General features: G+C 42.9%; 1 protein-coding gene and 1 long non-coding RNA gene across 5 annotated transcripts in view; one reads left to right on the top strand and one right to left on the bottom strand.

Annotated features, from left to right (window-relative positions):
* The first annotated feature begins 7,101 nt into the window (after positions 1 to 7,101).
* The window catches only part of BICRAL (BRD4 interacting chromatin remodeling complex associated protein like), a 35,418-nt gene continuing 16,982 nt past the window's right edge, over positions 7,102 to 25,537 (top strand). Inside the window, exons 1-4 of one of the 4 annotated variants that reach the window (XM_035320861.1) lie at positions 7,102 to 7,459; positions 23,096 to 23,144; positions 25,261 to 25,309; positions 25,392 to 25,460. In XM_035320861.1, the coding sequence (XP_035176752.1) occupies positions 23,101 to 23,144; positions 25,261 to 25,309; positions 25,392 to 25,460 (162 nt within the window). In that variant the 5' untranslated portion in view covers positions 7,102 to 7,459; positions 23,096 to 23,100. Of the gene's footprint in view, positions 7,460 to 8,193; positions 8,672 to 21,730; positions 22,382 to 23,094; positions 23,145 to 25,260; positions 25,310 to 25,391; positions 25,461 to 25,537 lie in introns of those variants that run through there. The other 3 variants (XM_035320858.1, XM_035320859.1, XM_035320860.1) reach the window with 3 other exon arrangements.
* LOC118163838 lies at positions 14,612 to 17,298 on the bottom strand. Its single transcript, XR_004749215.1, has 3 exons — positions 17,167 to 17,298; positions 16,981 to 16,985; positions 14,612 to 14,623 (listed from the first exon to the last, which is right to left on the bottom strand). It is a non-coding gene; the product is annotated as an uncharacterized LOC118163838 (long non-coding RNA).

Below are 25,537 nucleotides of genomic sequence, written 5' to 3'. Positions count from 1 at the left end.
AGCAAAGGCTGACAGTTTTCTTCCTGACTTTGCTGGCAGCAACATTTAGGTTTTAAGGCTGTTTAACGTGCTCCAACATAAGCCATAGAAAATAGAGGATTTACAATTTCCCAAGCAGTAACCACACCTAAATATCAGCCTTATAGCTTGGGCTTGGACTCACTTTGGTAAGCTGCTGCAAGCAGTCTAGCTGCTTGAGAATACTGGATAAAAGCCAGGTACATAGTTCTGCCTATAATTATTATTATTATTATTTTTTTTTCCTCTGGACATGCTTTAGTTCTTCCCTGCTTTGGAAGTAGTTAATACTCATTTCAGTAACATCTTTTGCTGTTGCTTGTGCTATATACTGTTATTTGTGTTATGTGAAGTTGCAGGTTGCACATGCTTACTTGGAACTAGTGTTGTGGAACTCCAAAATATAAGCTATGCTACACATACTTCTAGGCTTAAATCCGTATACACATGGATGTAGCTCTCGAACGCTGTCTACCTGGAAATATTGTACTGATTTAAACTAAGTCAACAGCATTAACTTGCGGTCTTCTTGAAGTGAGGCGCATCGCATAGTTTGAGTGAGGGTTCAAGATCCTGTCTCATTCCATCATTATTTTAATGAGAAAGAGAAGTAAATTCAAGATCAGTAGAGGCAACTGGGTGTCTGTTAAGAATCCACACAATGGATTCCTAAACTTGAGGTTCCTGAGCTTGTGAAAACTAAGAACTTCATAGTTGTGGTGTGGTCTTGAGATGTAGGTTTGCATTCTGTCAAACAGAGGAAGGAAGAAAATACAGCTATTCCTTATCATCGGTACATACGCCAGCACCGGCATTTTTTATCTCAGAGTGAAATATATGTATGTTGCACCATAAAACACAAAAGTGCTGTTTCATCTTTTAGCTGTGTTTTCAAGAAAAGCAGCAGCCTCTGTGTCTTGTATGGAGTTCTTATCTGCTAGATGGGATCTCTGAATGCCTGTGCAATTGAGCTTCTCCAGAAGAGATTAGCAGATGAACGTAATTACTTCTGGCTACAAAGTAGGTACTTCACTGACTTCCACAACTTCCAGTAGTATTCTACTGCCAGGTTTAGTACGGTCTCTTTGAACTTTTCTGGCACTGTGATCAGCCGCGTTAGATGTAAGCTATATTATGATTCATTGAAGATACTGTTGACTACATTTTTCATGGTGGATTGGGGCTTCAGTGAAGGAGACTGTCAAGGCTCTGTATTTTTTTGTGTTCTCTTGAAAAAATATTAACAAGTTCCTTTAACATGATTGGCATACTGATTTTTTTTTAAAAAAGATTTTGTTTGGACTAATATGATATTCTTTATATATTTGGCCATATGGAAAGGCAAGACAATGTAAAATATGTGTACTTTTAAATCACTAATTAGAGAGTTGGAACAACAACTGTAAAACTTATTTGGTGCATCTTAATTGCAGTGAGTAATGCAAAAGCTTTGAAATGTAATCCTTGGGAATGCCTAAGATACTAATTATATTCCGACCAGTCAAGGTGCACTTGTTTTGAAACAAGTCTGAGCTGGTATCTTCCGAGAGCCTGGTGTTCCCAGTGCCAGAGGTGGAGAAACAAATTCATTTCTGTGAAAATGAGCTATCCTCCAAAGGCCGAGACGGACTTCAAAGTGTACCATTTTATGGCAAGAGGCACTAACATATTAATAGAGCGAGGCCCAAATACACTCAACGCAAAAACTCAAGAAGAGAAGAGAACTTAGGTTTGGTCCACCTCTGGCTTCTAACTGGTATTTAGGACCCTAACTTGCTAATTGACCTAATTAAATTCCAAAGACCCAAGTATGTAAATGACAGATGCTGTCTTATGGACTCTGTGCTTATTCTATGCATCCTTTGAGGTAGTTATTAGTTTTGAAGTTCCTCCCTAGGAGATTTTTTTTTTTCAGTCCCTTACTTTAAATGTCTCTTATTTATTTATTTATTTATTTCAAAGGCATTTCAGAAAACTATATTCAGTTATTGGACTAACCAGTTCAATGGGCCGCTTAGGTTCAGCAGTGTCTCAAAGTTTTCCAGTTTGGAATTGTGAATATTAGTTGCAAAACTATTCAATTTCTCTTTCTGAGTAACTTCATTGGAATGAATTTGAAATAGATTTATCCAAGTTTACTGATTCTCTGTAAGCTCTCCTATAGTTTATTCATTACCTAACAAAACTAAACTCTTTTTTTTTTTTTTTTCTTTTTGCCTTTCGCTCATCCAATGAAAAAATCTGGCAGTTATAATTTTGAAGGACCGCTTCCTCATATTAGTAGCATTTGACCTGCAGTCTAAAGAAGGTCTCAGAAAATAAATTCCATTCATGTTGATGAACATTCTAAAGATAATATTAAGACTTATAATACAGCAGTCTTAATTCACATCCAAATCGTATACTGTTCGTTTCTAGTAGGCCTCCAGAAATACACAAGTAAAACATTTTTTTTCTCAGAAGTTGTGACTTAGAAGAAGCATAATTCATAATGTCCCTTCTTTAATTAAGACTTTCTTTTTATCTAAACTATAAAGGATAGTTTAGCAAGTGTGTATTTCTTTCCTGAACAAGAATACTTTTGGAGTGACTTAGTATTTCTCTGTCTTTCTGTGATCCCTGTAATGCCAGGTTTCACGCTTTAGATCTGCATTTTGTACATAGGTTCCTTCCATTAACTTTTTTTTTTTTTTTTTTAAATCCACAGCACCTCAGTTGCATAAAGAACGGCCTCTTTGTTAGCTTCATTGCCTGGCTGCTGTTTGTACTACTGATACTTTATTTTTAAGCCTTGTGTCTGTGTGCTCATTAATATGTTTTTGAGTATTTCTGTATCCTTATTTACCTGATTTGTTCCCATTTGTCTATGCTAAACTAGCTAATAATACTATCTCTTTCCGATTTTCTGCCATTGTTTTGTAGTTTAAATTTCTACAAATTTTGGCAGTGTTACTTGTTGAAGATTATTTCTCCAGATGCTGTAGTAAAGCTCTATCTCTTCAGAGGTGTTTTTTCTCACTACACTCTAGTAGTGGCTGAAGGTCTTAAGATTATTTTAACACCGGGAGTGAGAGTTATTAATCTTTCAAATTCAATTCTCCTTTTTAAGGTACTCTAAACTGAAGAATGAGACTCCATTTAAATAACCTGGAGCATGATATAGTTATTCTCGATCTGTTCAACTAATAATTTTCCATTGTAATTTGTTTCAATGAGAGGTCCAGTCACTACATTTTTGTTTCTACTGATCACCTTTCATAGCTCAGATCTACCTCTCCAGAATTTGTTCATAATTCATCACAGAACAGCCCTGTTGGCCTTCACACAACCTCTGGTCACATAAACCTGTCTTTCTTCTGGTATCAGTGTAAATCTCTTGTTCCTAGTTTACCTCCTCTTGCTACCTACACCCTAACCAATCACACTTTTTCACATTGAAACGGGTTGCCCAGGGAGGTGGTGAAGTCACCGTCCCTGGGGGTGTTCAAGGCAAGTTTGGACGTGGTGCTTAGGGACATGGTTTAGTGGGTGGTATCGGTGGCAGGGGGATGGTTGGACCAGATGGTCTTGGAGGTCTTTTCCAACCTTAATGATTCTAGGATTGAAAAGATGCTTTCTATGATTGATTGAATTTTTTAACACTTAGGAAAATTTTATTGGTGCGTCCTCTAAGTATTGGTGGTAATTATTCAAAATTTAGTAGTTCGTAGGGATGTCAAAGAACTGAATTCTTCACATTTACATTCAAAGTTAAATACCGTGTTTTCCTTCCTGCCACTGTATGAGTGCCCTACTTTTCAAGTGCTGTGACCTCTACTTCTGTATTGCTTGTAGCTTCTAATGATGACCTATTTGTTTCTGTGCCTTCAAGCTCAGAATTATTTATGCTCATCTAAATAATTAGTAATTCTTAAAAGCAGTATGCAGTTGAAGTGTTGCATCTGCTGATCAGCTCACACAAGAAACATATTAAGGGATGGAGGGATAAAGAACGGGAGGAAGAAGAGACACAAATAGAGCTGAATTAGTCCACAATCTACACGCAGCACAAGTAAAGCAAGACTGCAGTGGAGTAAATGACGTTCTTTTCCATCCGATATCACTCAGAGAGGGTGCAGTGGGTCGAGGTTACAAAACAACTATTCATGCAGGAGTCTTAGGATGACTGTGGAATTCATTCATTTAATGCTTAGTCCCTGAAATTCTTTCATATGAATCTTCTACTTCATGATTTGCTTTTGGGGTGGTAGTGTAGGTTTGCACAAGAATAAGAATGTTTGCAATGTAGAGGTGGAGAAATGGGCTCTTGACCTAGGAGAAACTGGAGGACGGAATGAATGGGGAGAGTTTTGTAGCCCCTTATGTTCCCCCTCTCAGTAACTAAGCCTACTTCTCACTTCTACACATTCTGTCGTTTCACAGCTATGTATCTCAGCTCACTCCAAATGTGATTTGGTGTCTTTGCACACCTATGAGAGCAGTAGTTGTCAGATCGCATGGTCACAATTTGACAGCTGATGTCAAAATATAGCCAAGTCTTATGCTGTGTGACGGGTGCACACGATGTTCCCGGTAGCTGTACTTAAGAATTACTACGCCGACGTCTGTCTTCCAAAGATTTCTCCTATTCCTTTTTGACACTGGTCTTTCTTCGTATTTCCCCCTACTCCTCCTGAAGCTGCTGCGTGAAAATGAATGAGAAAATGAATGAATGTGATTGAGGAAGCTATGGAGAGCCAGCAAGCAAATGTGTGTTGCATGCAGTTTGGAGAATAGGGCTGGTTGAAAAGGACAGCTCTGGACAGGTGACCTTGGGGTATAAGAATTTTGACGCACTGGGGTCTTCAGCGGTAACGCAGTAAGGCAGTGAGAAGAGGGGGAGCTCCTGGGGCAACGATAGTTCAGATGCATCATGTGATCCTCTTAAAAAAAGCGCGAGTAGCTCATCACAAAAGTACAACTTTACAGAAGTGGCTTGGAAAATTCTGTTTTATACCAGCAAGTGAGTACAGTGCCCTGAAGACCGAATTCAAACTTCTTAGTATTGAAGGTAACACTAATTTTGCTTTAAGGGAGTATTTCAACTTTTTTTTTTTTTTTTTTTAAGTAACTGTTTCTACCTAGTCAAATTTGTATCTGAACAGATGCAGTAAATATAGAATTACATGCAAATTTGCTTCTGCAGAAAAGACACAAAGCTTTAGTGGCTTCTGGTTTGACTTTGTCCACTCAGTGGCAATGTAAAGGGTTTTCAACCTGAAGCTCGCTGACTTGTGTAGATCCTGAGAATTTGTACAGCTTCAGGTACCTCACTGTGGAGACATCACTTCCTCCATTTTTGTACTGTCCCTGCCTAGCAAGGTTATTGCCAGTGCTGCTTTTAAACGTCATCTGAGGAAACTAAGTGTAAATTATGCTATCATCTTTGACAATTTACAGAGGCTTCCTTGTGTTTCTATGATGAGGCAAAATCATTTGTCCTCCTTCTTTCTCTTCCTTGTTTGTATTGCCCGTTTCCTGTTTGTGGTTTCTGTAGGACTGGGAGGCTGATAGCATACCGATCGGTTATCTGCCTCGGAGTGGTGTCCCTCTGAAGCAGAGTTCCTTCCTGTTAACCAAATCAGAACAACAACTGTGGTGTCTCCCCAGTTCAAAGGTTCTTACTTGTGCAAAATCCTCTGAAGTCAGCGAGGCTGAGCAGGCTTTCATTCAGAGCAGAGTTTTACCCCTGGAAACGTGTTGTAGTTCGGGTCCCTGAAGTGTGGCCTTTTTGATTTTCTAACGCTAGTATCAGCAGTAAAAGCAATTAGGATGCCGAGCTCTTTGACGTGGTGTCCACATCATATTGTTGACCATTCACACCCGTGATGTCTTTATCAAAATTGAAGTTCGTAACTGTCTGCTCCGCAGCGCCGTGCGTGTGCTCAGTCTGTCCAGCCTGGGCTCACGCTACGGCCTGGCCTTTCTGCCTAGGGAGCGAGTTGAAACTGCACCGACATTTTCTGCGGTGGGCATACATGTAAGCAAGAATTGCAGGTGTGTCTTGGATTTAGCTCGTTTGGGCCAGGCTTGACCTTTGCTTCCCGTATTATTATATGAATTGGCTGAATATAACCAGATTTTAATTAAAAAATAATATTTTAGGTGCTTTTTTGTGAACATAAAAAAAATCTGGTTGTTTCTTGGAGAAGTTCCACCCAGTACAGTGCCCATCCGCATTTTCATGTCATTGTGCTTAAAAACGAAAAGGGTATTCTTTGAGCTGTAAAGCTAGTAAGAATGCTGCTTTAAACCCTTTTCTCGGAGGAGTTTTAAGTTACCTTTTTGTTTTAGGAAAAAAAAGCGAAAAGGCTGCTCTCTGTAAGACCTTTGGAATTACAAGTGCCGTCAGGAAAACGGTCTTGAAAAAGATGCTTGTTTTAAAACCATTAGCTTACATATCTTTTCATGCTAAGAATATGCTTTCCATCTTTTTTTTTTTTTTTTTTTTTTTTAATATGTAAAGGTCAATAAATATGTAAAGGCTTGTAAGGCCATCTGAGTAAGGAATGTTTGTGTTTTTAATGATCCTATGAATACCGTGCTGAATTAGCCTTGTATCATCAAAAAACTTAGAAAAAAATTATTCTGTTAATGCTTTTATGTGAGAGAAACTGTGGAAGTGTAGCAATGAAGGGTGGGTGCTGTAAGCTTTGACTCAAACCCAGCATTTTTAAGTTACCTGAAACTTTTTAAAGCATTTAAGTTACCTGAAACTTTTGACAGCATTTGGAGTTCGTGCCCTTTGTTTCAACCACGGCAGATGAGAAAAAAGAAAACACCCAAGGTATTTAAAGCGAAGAGGGTCCCACCTTAGCTCTTTCAAGGTGACCCTGTGCTTTATCGCGGGGGTCTCGCAGTGGTTTACAACCTCGACGTGGCGGCGAACGGGGGAAACAAACTTTTGTTTTCATTTCGGCAGCTCCCCATCACCCCCCAGCTCCCCCCTGACCGCAGGCACTCGCGGCGTGCCGCGCGCATTTCTGGAGGCAGGGGGTCTGCTACCACCGCCCCGACCCCGAAGCTGTCCGAGGGCCTGCGTAGGGCAGGCCGAGCGGCGCGGCGGCGGGCAGTCACCATGCCAGCCCGGCGGCTGCGTGTGGCGCCGCGCTCGCTGCGGCATTGTCTGGCGGCGGAGCGGCGGGCCGGGGCTCCGGCGGCGCGGAGCCGTGCCGGGTGCCGTGCCGGGTGCCGCGCCGGGTGCCGCGCCGCGCCGTGCCGTGCGGTACCGTGCCGCGCCGCGCCGCTCCGCTCTCTTTCTCTTTCCCCCTCTGTCGCTCCCTCGCTCGCTCTCCCCCCTCCCTCCCTCGCTCTCTCGCTCTCCCTCTCTCTCTCCTACACTGCCAGCCCCTGATGTGATGGCGAAGAAACCCCGTTGACAAGGCACTGCTTTTTCATGACGGTGAGTTTCCCTTTGAGTGTATTATAATTTTGTGATAAAAATTTCAAGGAAAAAAAAAACACACAACCTCCTTCCTCCCTTCCTTCGGGGAGGGAAAAGAGAGGGGGGAAATCTATCTCCAGACAGACAGAAAAGAAAGAGGAGCAAATTAACAGCCAGGAGTTGCCAAAACCAGGATATTAGGTTTCAGCCCAGAGAGCTATTGGCTCTGGGGCTATGTATATAAATATATATCTAGAGAGAGAGCGAGCGAGAGGGGAGACGAGGAGGAAGAAGAGGGATATTTTGTGGGTGGCTGTTGTTTGGGCAGATGTGGATTCACATGGAAATGAACTATATATTTCTTTTTTTGCAGCGAGGCTGGCGGTGGTGGCTGCTGAGGGCACTTAAAAAAAAAAAAAAAAAGTTTTTCTTAAAATAAAGGCGGGGGGGGAGGTTGAAGGGAGAGATAAGGTTTCAGGTCCAGGCTGATAGCTGCAGAGAGGGGAGAGGTTTGGGGTGGGTTTTTTTTTCTTGCTGATGCCATGCAAATTCAGGAGAGGAGGGAAGAAAAATCTCTTTTAATGACTCATTGATTGAGCCGGTTTAAAATTAGTTGTTGTTGTTGTCTTTTTTTTTTTTTTTTTTTTATTTTCCGCCCCCTTGATGGCCATCAAGAGAGGGATGGAAAGAGGAGAGGAGGGAGAGAGTGTGTGTGTGTGTGTATGTGTGAGTGTGAGAGAGAGAGTGAGCGGGAGAGAGGGGGATAGAGAGAGTGTGTGAGGGAGAAAGAAAAATAATCTTTTCAAATCTCCTCCCTCTTTTTTTTTCCCCCTCGTTTCTTTGCTTTTCTCTAAAGCTCTGTGGTCTGTGAAACACTCTTTCTTCCTCCTGCTCGGGAAAATGGAGACACTTCGTCTCTCTCCTGGCTGTGGAGCTGGGAAGGATTTTTCTTTTCTTTTTTTCTTTTTCAGTCCTGGCTCGATTTTTCCCTTTCCCCCGTCCACTCGCCACCACCCTAATCCTGTCATTTCTTTGAGCTTGTGTCTCAGATTTGTGCCTTCTGGGGATTTATTTTTCACTCGTTTCCTCGTTTTCGGTGCCGCCACTAGATTTGATTTGATTTGTTTGGTTCTTTATTTGCAATTTCCTCTGAATTGCTCTGTGCCTCCCGCTTTTAAACCCGGAATGGAGACGGCGCTCCTTTTTGTGTGTGCGCGAAAGTCTTGGGCGGTAGGTCTGGGCTAAGGCGCTTTTTCCTCCGCTTCGGGATCGAGTCTGCCGCGGTGTCTTTATTAGTACTATGTTCATTTTTATTTTTTTTTTCCAGAGAGAGAATATTTAACTGTAATGTGGCTGTTTAAACGTAACAATAAACCGCCTCTTTCTGGAGTAACCCGTTTGGTTTTCCTTTTGGGTAGATGCGGATCTATTTATTTGTGCTGGTTGGGTTTGTCCTCCGCAGGAGAAAAAGCGTTTTATAAATAGTTTTTTACTTGTGGATAAAACCAATGGTTGGTGGGTTGCGGAGGGGATTTTCTGCAGTCCTCGGAGCTCCCTTTTGCTGCGTTATGGGAAGCTTTAGCACCTGGTTTTAATTTGCTTTTCCTACTACCCATTGTAAAATTCACTTACGGATCATGGCGATTTGCTAACATTAAAAACCGGGCAAAAAGCGTGCGACGCGCAGAAGACACGTTTAAATTTACTTGGAACTGTTACTAAATAACCAGTGGGGGGAGGACAGAGGCGCTGAGGCCTCTCCTCTCCCCTGCTTCTCTGCCGCCAGCGCTCGCTCCTCGTCTCCTCGGGGCTCAGCGGGGTTGAGGGGAGGGCGGCTCAGGCCAGAGGGCGGCCGGCAGCCGCTGCGGCCGTGCCCGGGCTCTGCTGGCAGCCCGTGCCGAGCGGCTCCCGGTGCGTGTGGGAGTGGGAGCGAGCCGGGAAGATGGCGCGCTCTGGCTTCCTGCCAGCGTTTGTTGCGCAGTTTCGCCGTGACTCTCCTCCCCCACGGGCGCCATTTTAAGGTCCTCGCCGCTGGTCGCTGCGCCGTGTGGGGCGTTGCCGGCGCGCCTCTCTCGGGCCGTGTCTCTCAGTCTCTGGCAGGGAAAGCCTCTCCCCCGGATCCCAGAACTGTGGTTTTTTTTTTTTTTTTTTTTTTTTTTTTTTTCCTCTTTACGAAATTGATGTACGGGTTTTAGTGTGGGAGGTGAGGGATTCTAGGCTGTGTGCGTCAAGGCGGGCACAAAGGAGGATTCCTGTGGGCAGAGGTCTGCTGGGGACAGGCCCCGCGAAGCTCTTCCTCTCAGCTCTGCCCTCTCGGCCTTCCCTCCTCCAGTCATCCTGCCTCGCCTTTCAGGGGCCTGGACCGCAAACATCACTCCGGTTTCTTTTGACAGTGTAAAATCCATGTTTCCAGAGGTGCATTCAGGGTTTAGAAAGGGAAGAAAAGGTCAAACCTTTTCAAAGTGCATTCTATTTATCCGATGACCAGAATTGTGAGATACCATTAAAGAAGAAACACACCTTTATAAAATGATCTAATGTAGCACTTACAGTAAAGTAAATATCACAAAAGAGCCTATAACACCTTTAAAAATGTTTGCAAAAATTCAAGGGCAAATAACTTTGTAGTGATTGGTTAAACAACTATTTCGTTGTTGTTATTATTAGGCTAGCGTTGATACTTTTTCATCCTAATTTTTTATTGCTCCTTTTTTTGTCCCCCAGAAATTACTGTTTTTTTCCAAACAAATTGAACATGGTAGCACCATTTTAATAGGCATCTTAGGGAGACTGATGCAAATAGTCTCCTATTTTTTGATCAAAACTTTTTTTTTTTTTTTAACACATTTCTGTACAATCTGATCGATGGTTGTGGTGCTTAACAGCAACGACATCAGTGTTCAAGAACAGCAAGGATGCTACAAGACCAGCTCATGCTGAGCCCACTGAGGAGTGTGGAATGCTCGTTTAATTCTTACATTTATGCTTTTTGACACATTATAGAAGGGCTTCCCCCATGCCTCTTGCTCATTTCTGAAGGAAGTGGGAGTTTGTTTTGTTTATTTTTTTCCTTTGGGATTAAATCCTCCACCTGTTGGTGTTGAAGGGTTTTCATTTGTGTTTCTAGTAAAATACACGTTTTATTTCTTGAAATACTCTGAAAAAGTTGCCTACAGACAAACTCTTTTCTAAAGTCATGTGAACAACCTTGTTAGTGTCCTAGTTTTTTTTTTTTTTTCTTAACGACACACCTGCCAAAAACCCTTAACCAGTAATCTGGTTAAAAATCTACTAAGTGTGGAGTGTAGTATTTGCTTACATATTTCAGAAATATTTAATACATGACGTTTACTTTGAAGCAATTAGTTTGCATTTCTGCTAACAGTAGTCTTAGGAGTAAGATAGGAGTCATTTTTTTAATGGTGATATATTTTTATACCATAAAATATCTGTAATATGCACTAATGACTTGCTGATTGTGTGGAATTCTCATTAATGTGTGACAATAATGAGGAAATTACAAAAATACGATTAAAAATGACTAGTGTGTATTCTTCCAGTACATAATACTTGCCAAACAACCTAGCATGTGCTCTGTTCTGACATGCTTCCATTAAAGTGAAAAGTATTTAAGTTGTGATACTGCAGGTATAATTTAGATGAATACAAAAAGAATAGATGACATTTCTTTGGCTGAGTCTGACCTTAAAAGCTTTTTTGTGTTGTTGGCTTGCCTTCATTTTGTTTTGTTTCAGGCAGTGCTTTGCATTTCTCTTGGCTTGCTTGTGTTGACTGAGGAGTGCAGAAGCTCACCATGTTGATACCCTGGCCCAGTTGGGCTTTTTTGATGCACCTTGGCTTCACTAGTACTATACTAGTACTAGTAACTATACTGTTACATATTAAATGTATTCTGACTGCGTCTGTACTGTGAGGGCTTGTGTAGTATGTTATTCCTGTTTTCTTGAGTTAAAAAATGTGCAGTATGTCTGTGGCCTTAGGTGAGGTCAGGGCTACGTAGTAGTGCACTTGACAGAGATGGTTTTGCTGTATCTTAATAGGTTTGTCACCTTTACAGAAGTGCAGTTTTCCTGCCTCCTCTGCCAGCATCCTTTTTTCAGAAGAGTTTATTTAATTGTACTCGTTAAAAAAAAAAACAAACACAAAAGCCAAAACAGTTGTACTAGTATAAGATGTATTTCCTCAAAAAGGAGAGTACAATAAAGTTGCCAGCATATGCAGAGAAAATATCAGGAAGTTCAAAACCCAGCACGAGCTCAACCTGGCCACTGCAGTTAAGGAAAACAAAAATCAGCGGTAAGAGGAGGGCCAAGGAGAATCTCCATCCTTTACTGGATGCAGAGGGGAATATGACTACTGAGGATAAGGAAGAGGCTGAGGTTCTTAATGCCTTCTTGTGGTGGTTTTACAGTGCTAGGCAGCTGAACACCACAACCGCTCTCACTCCCCCTCCTCAGATGAGGAGGGGAAGAAGTAAAGGAAAGAACAACTCACGGGTTGAGATAAGGATAACTTAATTAAAGAGAAAAAATATTATTAAGGAAGTATTATTAATTAAGCAATTCAACTAAAGGGAAAAAAGGGAAGGGGGGGGGGAAATGGAATAATAAAACAAGTAAAGGCTATGTGGAAGTGCAGAGGAAATAAATTACTCTCTACTTCCCACAAATGAGCGATGCTTGACCACGTCCTTGAAGCAGGGCCTCAACGCACGTAGCCGGTGTTCGGGAGGAGGACAGACGTCTTCACAACGAGAGCCCACCCCTCCCCTCTTCTTCCTTTTTCCACCTTTGCTTGCTGAGTGTGACATCATATGGTATGGAATATCCCTTTGGTTGGGTTAGGTCAGCTGCCCTGCTGATGTTTTTTTCTCACTTTTTGCCCACCCCCTAGGAGGGTCAGAGAGAGTCCTGATGCTGTGCCAGCACTGCTCAGCAGCAGACACAACACCGGTGTGATACCACTGCTGTTCTAGCTACAAGTGCAGAGCGCAGCGCTGTATGGGCTGCTGCAGGGAAAGTAACATCCCAGCCAGACCCAGTACACTTCTTTACATCTGTCTTTACTAGCCAGACAGACCACTTATCCTCAGGGTACTCAGCCTCCTGACCTGGAAGTCTGGGATGGGGAGCAGAAGAGACACCCCACAGTTCAGGTGGAAACAGTCAGAGACCTGCTGCTCCACCTGGCCTGTCACAAGTCCATGGAGCCAGAAGGGATCCACCCGAGGGTGCTGAGGGAACTGGTGGATGTGATTGCCGGGCTGCTTTCCAGCATCTGTCAGTGGCCGTGGTCATCGGGAGAGGTCCGGGATGACTGGAGGCATGCTAATGTGACGCCCATCAATAACGAGTTGTAAGGAGGACCGGGGGAACTACAGGCCTGTCAGCCTGACTTTGGTGCCAGGAAAGGTGATGGAACAGGTCATCTTGAGTGCAGTCATGCAGCATATGCAGGACAACCAGGGGATCAGGCCCATTCAGCATGGCTTCATGAAAGGCAAGTCCTGCCTGACCTCCTCATCTCCTTCTACAACTGGGTGACCTGCCTGGTGGGTGAGGGAAAGGCCGCTGACAGTCTACCTAGACTTCAGGAAGGCCTTTGACGTGATCTCCCACAGTATCCTCCTGAAGAAGCTGGCAGCCCGTGGCTTGGACAGGTACACCCTGTGCTGGGTTAGAAACTGGCTGGATGGCCGGGCCCAGAGAGTGGTGGTGAACGGAGTGAAATCCAGCTGGTGACCGGTACCAGTGGTGTTCCCCAGGGGTCGGTGCTGGGGCCCATCCTCTTTAGGACCTTCATGGATGGTTTGGATGAGGGAATTGAGTGCACCCCCAGTAAGTTTGCAGATGACACCAAGGAGGTGTCGATCTGCAGGAAGGCCCTGCAGAGGGACCTGGACAGGATGGGTTGATGGGCAGAGGCCAGTGGGATGAGGTTCAACATGGCCAAGTGCTGACTTGTATCAGGAATACCAGTGGTATGGATGGTTGGACCAGATGGTCTTGGAGGTCTTTTCCAACCTTAATGATTCTGTGATTGAAGAGATGCTTTCTGTACCCATGAAACATACTTAAGTTCAGTGTTGAAGATCTTGGCAGCTATCTCCATGGTGGTATGCTGCTTGGGTGTTACACCCTAGATGCCTTGTAAGAGTTTTGCTGGTACACATCCACGTCAATTCCAGGAAGAAAGTTGTGTCTGCAGAACTGCAGTTATGTTTTATAATGGGGCTGTAATGGTCAATGATTGTGCCTTTCATGCTGTGTTACGCTTATGATAAGTCTAATGGTTGGTGCTTTTTAATGTAGGAGTAGCAGTGGGAGTGTGAAAGAGTGGCATCTCTGTCTAAGTAACGCATACGGTCCAGGTATAATAGCCTTTCTGATGGTGTAGTTCATTCTGTTCAGAGACTTGGGATAATTTATTCTAGTCGTTCTGCTGCAATAAGCTGCATCTGTGGTTGGAAGGGTTTTATATGGTGACATAATCCGTCCAGCACAGGCATGGGAATTGTCTGCAAAAAAAAAATGTTTTGTTTTCTTACAATAGAGGAAAACCAGCAAAATTCATGAACTGCTAACATTGAATGTGACCTGCAACTGTTTGAGCTATAAAGCTGGGATCAACAGTGTTGGCAGAGCCCTCATATCAATGTAAATGTGTGAACACTGGGACCTTAGCTGATACTTTTTTCAAGATCATGTAATTAAATGAACATGCGGATCTCTATTTTCTAATGTTCATTTACCCCTCTTTTCATTGTGGAAAAGCCATCTGCTGTGTCTGCAATTTGTTTTAATGGAGAGTTGCTGAACTTTTGGACAAAATAAAAAGTATCAACTAGCACAAATGGACTGTCAGTTTTATTCCTTTAACTCCTTTACTTGCAGTAGTTTTAAAACGTTCCAGCCAATTCTGATGTTACTTTGAGTAAGGGAGTGTTTACCAAAAGGTAAGGAGGGAATGGGCAAATCTGTCAAAACATAACACAACCGCGTTTCTTCTATTGAAGGTGGTAAGGAAGGGTGGAGGCAGGAGTTCATTAATGAACTCCCAGTGAAGTTTTAACTTCATTGCAGGAGACAGATCCTTTTTGTGAGGGCTGAGCGTGTGCCTTGGCTCCGGTGGAATTCAGAGTAATTTTACTGTGAGTTTGTTCTGGGTGGGGATTTTCAAGATCTGTATCGAAGCTTGGATTTTGTATGATGTTGCCTACAGAAGAAAATCTTCGGCCCCCTGACATGGGCTGCAAAATCTCCATTGGCTTCAACAGGGCCAAGACTGTCAGTGTGACCAGTGTGATTTGGGGGCAGGGTCATGGCCTGTGCTGCTGAGTTTGTTACACATCTGTCAGTTTATCGTACTCGAGTTTCAGTTGATTGCCCAAGCATAATAGCTGAGAGGCATGGAAATCTCTGTTCAGCTTTAATTATGGGCAGTAGTATGCCTCCTCCTTTTCCTCGTGGGACGATGCCAGGGAGCTTCCAAATGTTTTATGAATATTGAGATTCCTGAAGAACTGTGGGTGGTGGAGCAGCTCAGAAGATGGAGCCCCAAGTAGGCAGCAGCACGGAGATGAGGATGGTCCCTGCTGGGCTGAGCGGAGTGCTCAACCTTGTGAGTCCTGTGGGGCTGGCAGGCATCCTGACCTCCAGACCATGAGTTACTCTGGATTTTCTCCGTGTAGTTTTGAAAACCTGGTTTCAGATGAAAGCCTTGTCAAGGGCATGGTGTTACCAGGAAAAGCTCTGCATGCAGTGGGAAACAAAATGGATCAAATAAGAAATTCAGTTCTGAACATGTGATGTGTGTCCGAGGGAAACCAGATTTTGGCCAGCTGCACTGGGGGCTCACAGACACAGTCAGTATGCTTGGCTGTGGCTGGATTAATTTTCCCTATCATACATACTGCTAGCAACCGAAGTGAACGTTCCCATTTTTTCTCCATACGTTAAAATATCATTGTTCTTGGATGCCTGAATACCTTACGGTGTTTGCCAAACTCAAGAATAATTTTTTATAGTATGATAATGGGAAATCAAATTTACGGGATGAATGAACAGCCTATTGTGCACACTGCAGTGCTTTAGCGTGTGTTTTTTGTGTACCCATCTGTATGCGGAGCTGGCATTTAGCACTTGTGTAAAACCCTGCCCGTCCTTCTGGCTGCTCATCTCCTGCCAGGCCCTAGAAACCTTGGGGATGCATACGGTTGTGTAGGTCACTGAGTTCACAGGACGTGGTAGCACTTAGGTGTTTCCGTGTTTCCTAAGTGATTGCTGCTATTTATCCAAGTCCTGGGTAGTTCCTTGTTTCTTTTTTCCTTTTTTGGAGTAGTTCATCACAGGGAGGTATTGCGTTGTTCTTCTGATGTCAAATCACAATTTTCCTCCCATACTGTCACATACAGAAAGCTGTTGAGAATAGCAGTGCTTTAAATTCCGGCCTCCACAGCTGATTTCAAGCATTGTGTCTTTATCTGAAAGTACTACCCCAGTTCAGAACGTTGGAATGAAACCACGTTTTCATACATTGAGCAAATTCACACTTGCCAATTGCATTCTACAATTGCAATTGGTACTAGTTTAGGATCCCAAATTCCTTGCTTTGTTGGCTCTTTAGAGTACAATTCCTGGTAGATTTTGCAAATATGTAATAGTTGCTTTTTGTTGATCACTTTGGAAGGGAGAGTATTCATAAGAAATATGTATGTTACAGAATATAAGCATTGTGTGGTTTGAAGAAAGTTGCTGAGCCCTTTTGCTTTGTAAAGTACATTTTAGAAACTGATTTGGCTTTTTTAGTTCTGTTGCCCTGAAATGACAACTTTCTGATAGTTGTCTTCTGTGTTTTTTCCTGAGTAAAATTTGAGAAATTGTTTATTTGGTTTTCCAACAGTTGCCTGTTTTTCATTGAGTAACGCGTCGTTATTCCGGTGCACTAACTTTTAACACTGCGAGAGGGGAAGTGAAAATAGCTCTTCGTAATTGTTTTTTTGTATTCTGTCTGGGTAAAAATCAGCTTCTTGAAAGGGCCGGATGTGGCGAGCAGCCCTTAAGCTGATCTTCAAACGTGCTTGGTTAGTTAAGAGACTGAAATCGCCCAGGTTGCAAGGTACTAGATTGTTCAAAATAGCGTGGACTTGAGATTTAAGAGCAAAATACATGTTAATAAGGGTTTGATTTTATACCCTCAAAATATTGGCACTGCTAATGGAAGGTGTGATGGAAATCCGCGTGAGGGAAGGACTTGAAACCTGGGCATTTTGCCTCTGCGGTCGATGCAGCATCAGTCTTAACACTGCTGTATCTTCTTCATGTAATTAGCAAGGGGAGGGTGCTTGTGTTAGTAGAGGTACCTTGTATCTGTGTTCAGAAAGAAGATAGGAGATGCAGGCGTCATAAATTTGATGTTGAGGTTTAGTTCACTACAGTGCCATTCTCTACAGTGGATATTAGAATGTGTTTGTTTTATTTTTTATTTTTTTAAATTCTGATGATTATTGTTACGGTGACTATTTCTCTAGCTATTTGTAGTGAAATTATTCATGGTGGGGCTGTAGGTTGTAATTCTGGGAAGTGGAGTAGAACAACACAACAGTACAGACAGCTTCATGGCTCAATTATAATCATTATAAGTAATGATGGAGATTGCTTTAGAGTTTCTCTGATGGGTGGTGTACAAAGTCTTAGGGAACTTACTTTTTTACAGCGGTTTTGCAGACAAATTTGTTTACTTGTGGCTTACCAAGTTTTGACGTTGATCATATCGCACTTCAGAGAATTACTGCTCTAAATGATGCCTTTCTGTATAGCCACTCTCCTAGGATTTTTACAAACCATGACAATGATATTTTACTGTTTTGTGTGTGAAATTATGCATGAAGTTGGTAATGAAGTTACAAATCACTTTGAGAAAGGAAAATCTTTGTGACAAGTGTTAAGATAATTGGAGTGAATTTAAAGCCAAGTAGTTACAGCGGTTTGGTCGTAATGTCTAGTGTAATAGTGAAATGGATTGAAATGTCAACAACTGGCATCAGTTTCTGGGGAAGGGGTTCTTTTGGGTAGCTGCCCAGGATCGTACCTGGCATTTCTCTACACCCCATTGGGCCGTAGAAGGTTTAGAAATGTAGGGACAGTAGGAATGGTTGTCTGTGCCTCATGACCAACAAGAGATGGTGGGCCTTGTGAACAATTCAGTGTTTAAACTTTCTTGGGATTCAAGAGTGGCAGGCTCATGCAGCGCCTCTGGCTGGCCAGGCTGAGGAAATCCCCTTCCCCGGGCTTCCCTCCCTGGTGGTGTGCTCCCTGTCCCTCGTATCATCTTGGTGCTCGGCTGGACTCTGCGGCTTGCAGTGATCTGAAAGTCGGGGGTCAAAACAGGGTGCAGTATTTCAGGTGGGACCTCACAAGTGCTCTGGTAGCCCTGAGGCAAGCCAGAACCGAATCGGGAAGCTAATCCAAGCTGAAACGGATCGATGTACTTTGTCAGACCAGTTTTCTCTTCCTGGTGACTCTTGGATGCCTGGAGCTGACTCAGGGAAGGTGGGCAGGAGGGGTGCGGGGCTGCTGCTTGTCTGTGCTGTTTTAGGTTAGCTGGGAGGAAGGGGGGCCTTTCAGGACACAGGGAGGCAGCCCCTGAGAGGACTGGCCTGTGTGGCTGGTAGTTCGTTGTCAGCTTTGTTACTTTTGCTTATTTTATGATCTGTTCAGGAGCGTGCAATAAGGACCAGCTTGGTTATTTCCTAGAAATTAGTTGGGACGTTGTTACAAGCAGGCAGCTGAGTTTGCACTAGTTACGTTGAAGTGAACTTTGTGTTTAAATTAAAAAAAAAAAAGACACCATTGAACTGTGTTGATGATAATGAGGTACCTGCTAGGACACGGTGTAAGAGCTGGCTGCAGGACAATGTGCGTGCCCCAGTGGCTGTCTTGCCCCAGCAGCCTCTGGCAGGGGCTGCTGTAGGGGCCCTGTGGGCTGCTAACCCAAATCTAGGAGCAAGTCCATCTTGAAGAGCCAGTACTGGTGGACTCCACATGCTTTTGATGACATGCCCCATTAGTAAAACATTTTTGAGCCCCTAATATGCATATATTTATTTATAAATTTGATACCGATACTATTTAAGTTCTACTGTCCACCCTGCTCAGGAGACTGCTGGCCCAGGCTGTGTAGCTCTCATCCTCCAATTCCTGCTCACTGTGTTGAGCTGTATTGTCACGCCGTCTTGGTATAATATGGTTTTTACCCTTTCCATGCATCAATCATTAATTTGGGCCACTATATGTTAACAAATACCAAGGAGGACAAAACTGAACTTGGATGTAAAAAGATAAAGGGCACTTAGCAAGAAAAGTAACGTGTTTTTTTTTTTTTTTTTTTTTTTTCTACCATTTATGCTGTAGAAAACAGGAGAATGTCATGGGGTTGGCTTATGTTTATTAACACACTTTGAAATGATAATCTGTGTCAATGTCTCGTGTTGCTCAGCCTGCCCTCTTTTAGAACAAGACTGAACGAGTAGCTGATTTGGGGCCTTGAAGGACTTGGTTTGATTGTGCACCTTTCCTGTTGGTATCCCGAGGTTAGGAGAACACAACAAATTGTCATTGAACATGGGCATCAGTCAAAAAGATTTAAACCTGCAGTTCCGTGGTGAAGTAGATCCTGGGTATACAGAGCAAAGAGAGAACAGCATTGAATCCTAATAGGTAGCGAGTGCTTGTGGCTTGGCTGTGAACTCGGTTGCTGTTTCGCAGACCGCGTACCTGTGTGTGGGGGGGTTAAATTGCATATTTGTCCTGTGGTGTGCACAAAAGCGCTGCCATCCGGCACCACGTTAGTGTGGTGTTACACCACCGTCCCTGGGGGGATATTGAGGTGGAAGTGAGGTGATTTCTGCTTTATTTGCAGTTTCCAAGGTGTAGGGAGGATGCAGCTCTGCTGACTGAATGCTGATCAGGGAGACGGAACGTAGCAAGAGCTGTGTACGATGGGTGCGTCCTTGGCTCTCCGATATTACATTGATCAGCTCTATCAAAACTTGGCAGTCATTATCCACAGCTCTTTGGTAAACCAGGTTATTATTGTTACTACTTCTTAAATGGTATCAAATATTTGCCTTTCATCTGTGTATGCTTTCATTCTGTTAGCGATGGCAAGGATTTTGTTAAAACTTGCTAGAAGGATGTGCTTCAGGAGAGGCTGATAGCAATTCTTGGTGTTTACCAGAATGTAGCTGTTCTGAGCATCTTTTATTGTCTGTTGTAACAGTATGTTAGGTAGATGTTTCTTGTATGAGGTGTGGAATGAGAAAGGCATCAACACGTTATTTTTTTCTAAAAGGCTAACTAAATGCTTAGCTTATGGGCCAAATAGTGAAGAGGATGTATTACCGTTAGGATTTTCTCTCCTTGGCATTTTCATGCATTTTTTTTTTCTCTTCCAGTTAATATAAATGCGAGGGTTCAAGAGTTTGGTGAACTTAGCAAATTCATTTAATTTGTGTTGGTAGTTTTACTTCTTGATTTCAAATAACAGTGTCAGCGTTGCCATAGTGACATGGGATGGGATTTCCAAAAGTAGGCTTGCAGTGTGGAAAAAAAGATCCTGTTGGCTTTCAATAGATTTTTTTTCCCAGTTAGCTAGGAACCTTCGAAACCTGGTTTTGGGAGCTGTAAGTGCTATATAAGGAAACAGTAGCTTTCTGCAAGTAGTACTACCAGTGCAATTCAAGCAGAACGCTAATCACTTACTGATTTGCTCTTACTAATGCACGCTTACATAGAAATTCACAAGGACATCATTGAATGTCCTGTAGTCCTTCCCTTAGCACTCAGCTACAAGACCGGTGCTCATGCTGGTGGTGTGAGCAGTGAGCAGGTGTGCTACTGAAACGGGGGAGAAAGTATTTTCCTTAAAATGCAAATTGGCTCATGAATGCTGATTTTCTCTAACTGTGGTGGTTTTACCCAGCTGCGCAGCTGAGCTCCACCACAACCGCTCTCACTGCCACTCCTCAAAGGAAAGTGGGAGAAAATATCATAGAAAGGGCTCAAGGGTTGAGATAAGGACAGGGCGATCACTCAACAATTTTCGTCATGGGTAAAACTGGCCCAGCATAGGGAGATTAATAACATTTATTACCTGTTACTAACAAGCTAGAGCAGTGAGAAACAAAGCAAACTAAATCCACCTTCCCCCCATCCACCCTCTTCTACATCTTCCCCCTGAGTGGCACAGGGGAACAGGAAATGGGGGCTGTGGTCGGACCCTAACTTCATCCCTCCCACGGGATGCCGTCCTTCTCGAACTGAGCCTGCAGGGGCTGCCCACAGGCAGCAGCTCTTCAACAACTGCTCCCACACGGCTCCGTACCACGGGGTCCATCCATCCCCCAGGAGCAAACTGCTCCAGCACGGGTCCCCCACGGGCGGCAGCTCCCCCCAGACCCCCTGCTCCTGCGTGGGCTCCTCTCCACGAGCTGCAGCTCTGGCCTGGGGCCTGCTCCTGCGGGGGCTCTCCATGGGCCTCAGCCTCCTCCAGGCCACATCCACCTGCTCCACCGGGGGCTCCTCCATGGGCTGCAGCGTGGAGATCTGCTCCATGTGGGACCCATGGGCTGCAGGGGGACAGCCTGCTCCACCAGGGGCTCTCCACAGCCCGCAGGGGAACTGCTGCTGCCTGCCTGGAGCACCTCCTGCACTGACCTGGGGGGCTGCAGGGCTGGTTCCCACTCCTCTCTCCTAGCTGCTGTTGTGCAGCAGGGTCTTTTCCCTTTCTTCAATCTGATCTCATAGAGGTGCAAACATCACTTAATGGCTCAGCTCTGGTCAGTGGTGGGGCCCTTTGGAGCCGGCTGAAACTGGCGTTTGATCTGACATGGGGCAGCTGCTGGATCCTCCTCACAGAGGCCACCCCTGCAGCCCCCACTACCAAACCCTTGCCATGCAAACCCATTACACTAACGTTTGAAGTATCTGGCCGTGATCAGTTTTCATGTCCTCCCAGAGCAGTGGGACTGGGGCACCCTTACAGCGATGGATCCTCTGCTTCTGCTGCACCCTTTCAGTGAGCATGAGGCTTTGCGGTGTAGGGGATAGGGTATAAAGTATAAACCAAGTTCAAAATCAGTGAGGTGTAGGAAGAGATTACAGAATCTCGAGATGGTTGAGGTGGGAAGGGAGCTCTGGAGGTGGCCTCATCCAGTGGGCACCCTGTTCATGCTCATTGAGAAGATCCCCCCCGGCCTCCTGTTCTGCTGGCTGAATGGTCCTGGCATGCTTGGCCTCCTGTCCCTTCAGGAGCTCCATCACTGGGGATGTTGTAGGGGAGGGAGCCTGCAGAACAATTCGTGTGGAGCTGCTCAGTGGCAGTGAGTTTGTGTTTTGCCAGAAGCAAGAGATGGAGCACAGTGAATTAAAGCCAAACTACGGTAATAACCTTGGGTGTTAGGTTTGATGGTAGACTGTAAGGGAGAGATGAGAAAAAAACGAGCATGGAATGCGTGGGGATCAGTTTGATTTGATTACATGGTATCATGAGGATGGGGTTGGATAACTGAAGGGAAGACAGGGTACAAAGAGGTTTAGGAAATGCTCGCAGGGGTTGATAATTGAACTGGTGGGTTAGGTGGGATCTCACAGAGAGTAAGGGAGGGTAAAGAGGTTCTGAGAGTTATTGGCGGGGAAAAGGGAGAAGATATTACAATCAGATGAAATTGTGAAAGTTACAGTGAAAGGGAGAACCAGGGTCATGCCAACAGAAGCTGCAAAGGAACACCAGAGGAAAAGGCGAGGGAACATCCTTGGTACAGCCAGTACCAGGCTGAGCAAGCCATGAGCACAAGAGCCGGTGGCTGTGGTACTGAGAGGCTACAAATGCTCTGCGCCCGCTGGATGCTTGCATTACTTCAGGAATCCAAACGAATTTCCCACCCATTTTTCAAAGGATTGTCAGAACTCTCTACTATTAATCACACGTTCATTTAAGTACACTTCTGAGTACTGAGGAGAAGCTGAAGTTGCATATATCGTGGCTAGCAGTAGCTAAGAAGGGCATTCTAAAAAAAAGTGTTCTTTTTAATGCCTTGCTGTTTGTTATCTGTATTTTTCTCTCTGGCCTATGAAAGCACTGTCGTGATACTGACCAAATCTGTTTATCTTTTTGGCTGGTTTGTGTTAAAGCCAACAATTTGTAACTGTCTTTGTAGGCTCTGTAGTGGTCACGTATATCCCCGCTGGGAAGAAATTCCCATAGAAGGATTTAAGTGGAAGTCTTGAGTTAGTATTCCGAGTTGATTTTTACTATTTTAAGTCACGGATGTTCTGTTTAATCAGTTTGGTTAATCATTTGTGTTTCTCAAATTTAAAGTTAAAAAAAACACACGCTGAATGATGAGGTACTGCATGGGGTTTTGTAGGTCCTTACATATGACAATGGGATTTTGAGATAAATGTTTCACATTTGTATGGACCTCTGTAGAAGGTGCATGTATGTTTAAGAGCTTTACCAGTAGTAATCATCTGACTCCCATGAATTGTTAGATAAAAATAATTGGTTTTTATTGTTGAAAGCAATCTTTTGTCTGATGCGTGTCACATACCTCCCTCCTCCATTTTGTTTTAGTTGTCATGGATGATGATGATGATGAATCCTGTCTCCTTGATCTTATTGGGTAAGTTTTCCCTATGCAATTCTTTCAGAAAAGTCGTGAAAAGTCATTTTACAAAATTATCTTCTAGGAAGTGATTATTTTACAGTATTCTAGGTGCCTTGCAAATGTAATGAGTAGCCGTGCTGTGTTATAATTGAAAAAAAAAAAAAAAAGCCATGCTTCCTGATTATGTCAGGTGTTCAAGAACAGGTAACATCCTACAATACATAAAAAAAAAATAAGATGAAACTTGAACATCTCATACATGGTACTTCGTTCAGACTCTAAGAAATTAGTATGGTCCTAGAAAATATTTTTTTTTACTATTTTAAATGTAGTAAATAAATAGGCCTTTTATGTTTCATATGCAAAACCAGTGAGAGCTTTAACTTCAGAAAGGATAAAACACGATTGCAGTGGCTGTTACAGTTTGGGGGTTACTCTGTAGATGCTATGGCAAAAGTGTTGCCAGTAATGGCTCACACTTCCAGTCCATGTGCTATACTGTGCTACTGATTGTAGCTGTAAAAGGAAAGCACATCCTGCCTGGAACATAAGGATGATAATTGGCTGCATTGGGCAATTAAATGCTGCCTTGTGAGTGTGAATCATGAGGATCCCAGTACAAGTTTACACGTGGTCCAGAAAATGAAGTGCCCTCTATCCAGATAAGTGTTTGAAAAATTACAGTGTTCTTCCTGCTGCTCGCAGCAATTAGTGCCTTAAGCATCTAGAAGAATGGAAGGCAACATTTTTTTCCCATCAGTTCCTTGGTATTTGGTAAGTGCCTTCTAAAATTCCTTAGTTACGAAAGACAATATTTAAGGGGATGAAGTGTTCTTCAATTTTAATAGTGTTTTTCACGACTCGGCCAATGAGTGTAATTGTTATTAAATGGCCTGATCATGTATCAATAAAACTCATAAGTGTGATAGACCTCATGATCTCATACAGTGATCTTTCTCCTTAATTCCTGAAATTCAGTGCATCTCCGATGAAAATAATACTTTCGGCTGACAGTATTTGTAACCACTTGTATGTTGTAAATGTAACTGTACCATAAAGTCCCTGAAAAGCAATACCTGTTTAACATCTATTTAGTAATAACACAAATATTTTTTTTCCCCAAATAAAACAAAAGAGTATGCATGTGTTTGTGCTTTCAGAAGACTAGTTGATCTGAAAGATTAACTTGTTCCCACTTTATTCCCTAGGATGATCAAGAGAGGTGTTTTGAATTAATACTTTTTTTTTGAGTGAGAATCTCTGCTTCCCAAAAATGTTTTATTATTACTTCTTAATCAGTAAAGATATTTTAAAATCAAAGAAAAGTCCATGTCATTTTGCTGTTTATGCTAATGGACATGCTTGGAAATGCTGTAAAATTGTTTAATTAAAATAATCCCATGTAACTCATTTTTTTAAATGAGGTCTGTATGTGCAGTTATGTTAAAGTATTTTTAATTTATTTGAATTTCCAATGCTCATTTTGTCAGACCACACTTGAAATCTGAGTTCTATTCAGTTATGGTACTCAATTCGTGAAGGGCACCGAAATTGTATTTCAGCAATAAGTTACTGCTATGGTTGATTTCGCTTGGAAAAGGTGCAGCTTTTTCCTCAAAGTGAAAACACTGTTACTCTGTCAAAAACAAACGTTTTTTTTTTTAATAAGGTGTCAGAAAACATTGTAAAGGATTGAAGTTCATAAACTTCCTATTGACCTAGATGTTAGCTGAGCAGGCATTATAGTTGATCTCAGTAGAATAGATGGTTTTAGTTCTCATGTTGTTTGATCGTGGTATTTTCCGTAGGTTTTGTATTACGTGTTGTGAAATACTGAATTGTCAGAGAACGAGAGTAGTACCCTCATAAAAGGAGGTAGAGTGCAACCAAGATTTTGTGATGTACAGAGTTTATCTCTTGAAATGCCTTTGTGCAATGACAGTCGATGTGATCAGCATCTGCAAATCATGCTGATAGAGACACACAGATCTTCAGATGGTGTAAACTCTTCAGCTTTGCACAGCAGTCAGCAGAACCTGATTTATGTGACTTAAGAGTGTCTGTCTCAGTTAAATTAGCCTCATTAGCTCCGTTGCCTAAAAGTGGTAACTTTTTTTCTTTTTTTCTTAAGGGACCCACAGGCACTGAATTATTTTCTACATGGACCTAGTAGTAAATCTGTAAGTAGTATTCCTGTGTACTAGACACACATAACCGTAATTGTGTGTATTATTTCTAAACGTGATTTTTGTCTTTTACCAGAGCAATGAAGACTTGACGAATGCCGAATATTCTGTAGCCAACTCAAATTCAATTTTTGCCAACTCCAATGTAAGTGGTCAGGAGAGAAATCATGTTTTTATTGAAACTGCATGCTTCTCTTACAGCTTTATTTGGCTTTTATAAAA

Source organism: Oxyura jamaicensis, chromosome 3 (genome assembly GCF_011077185.1).
Source record: "Oxyura jamaicensis isolate SHBP4307 breed ruddy duck chromosome 3, BPBGC_Ojam_1.0, whole genome shotgun sequence".
Classification (NCBI taxonomy): domain Eukaryota; kingdom Metazoa; phylum Chordata; class Aves; order Anseriformes; family Anatidae; genus Oxyura; species Oxyura jamaicensis.
This window is presented reverse-complemented; position numbering and strand designations above follow the sequence as displayed.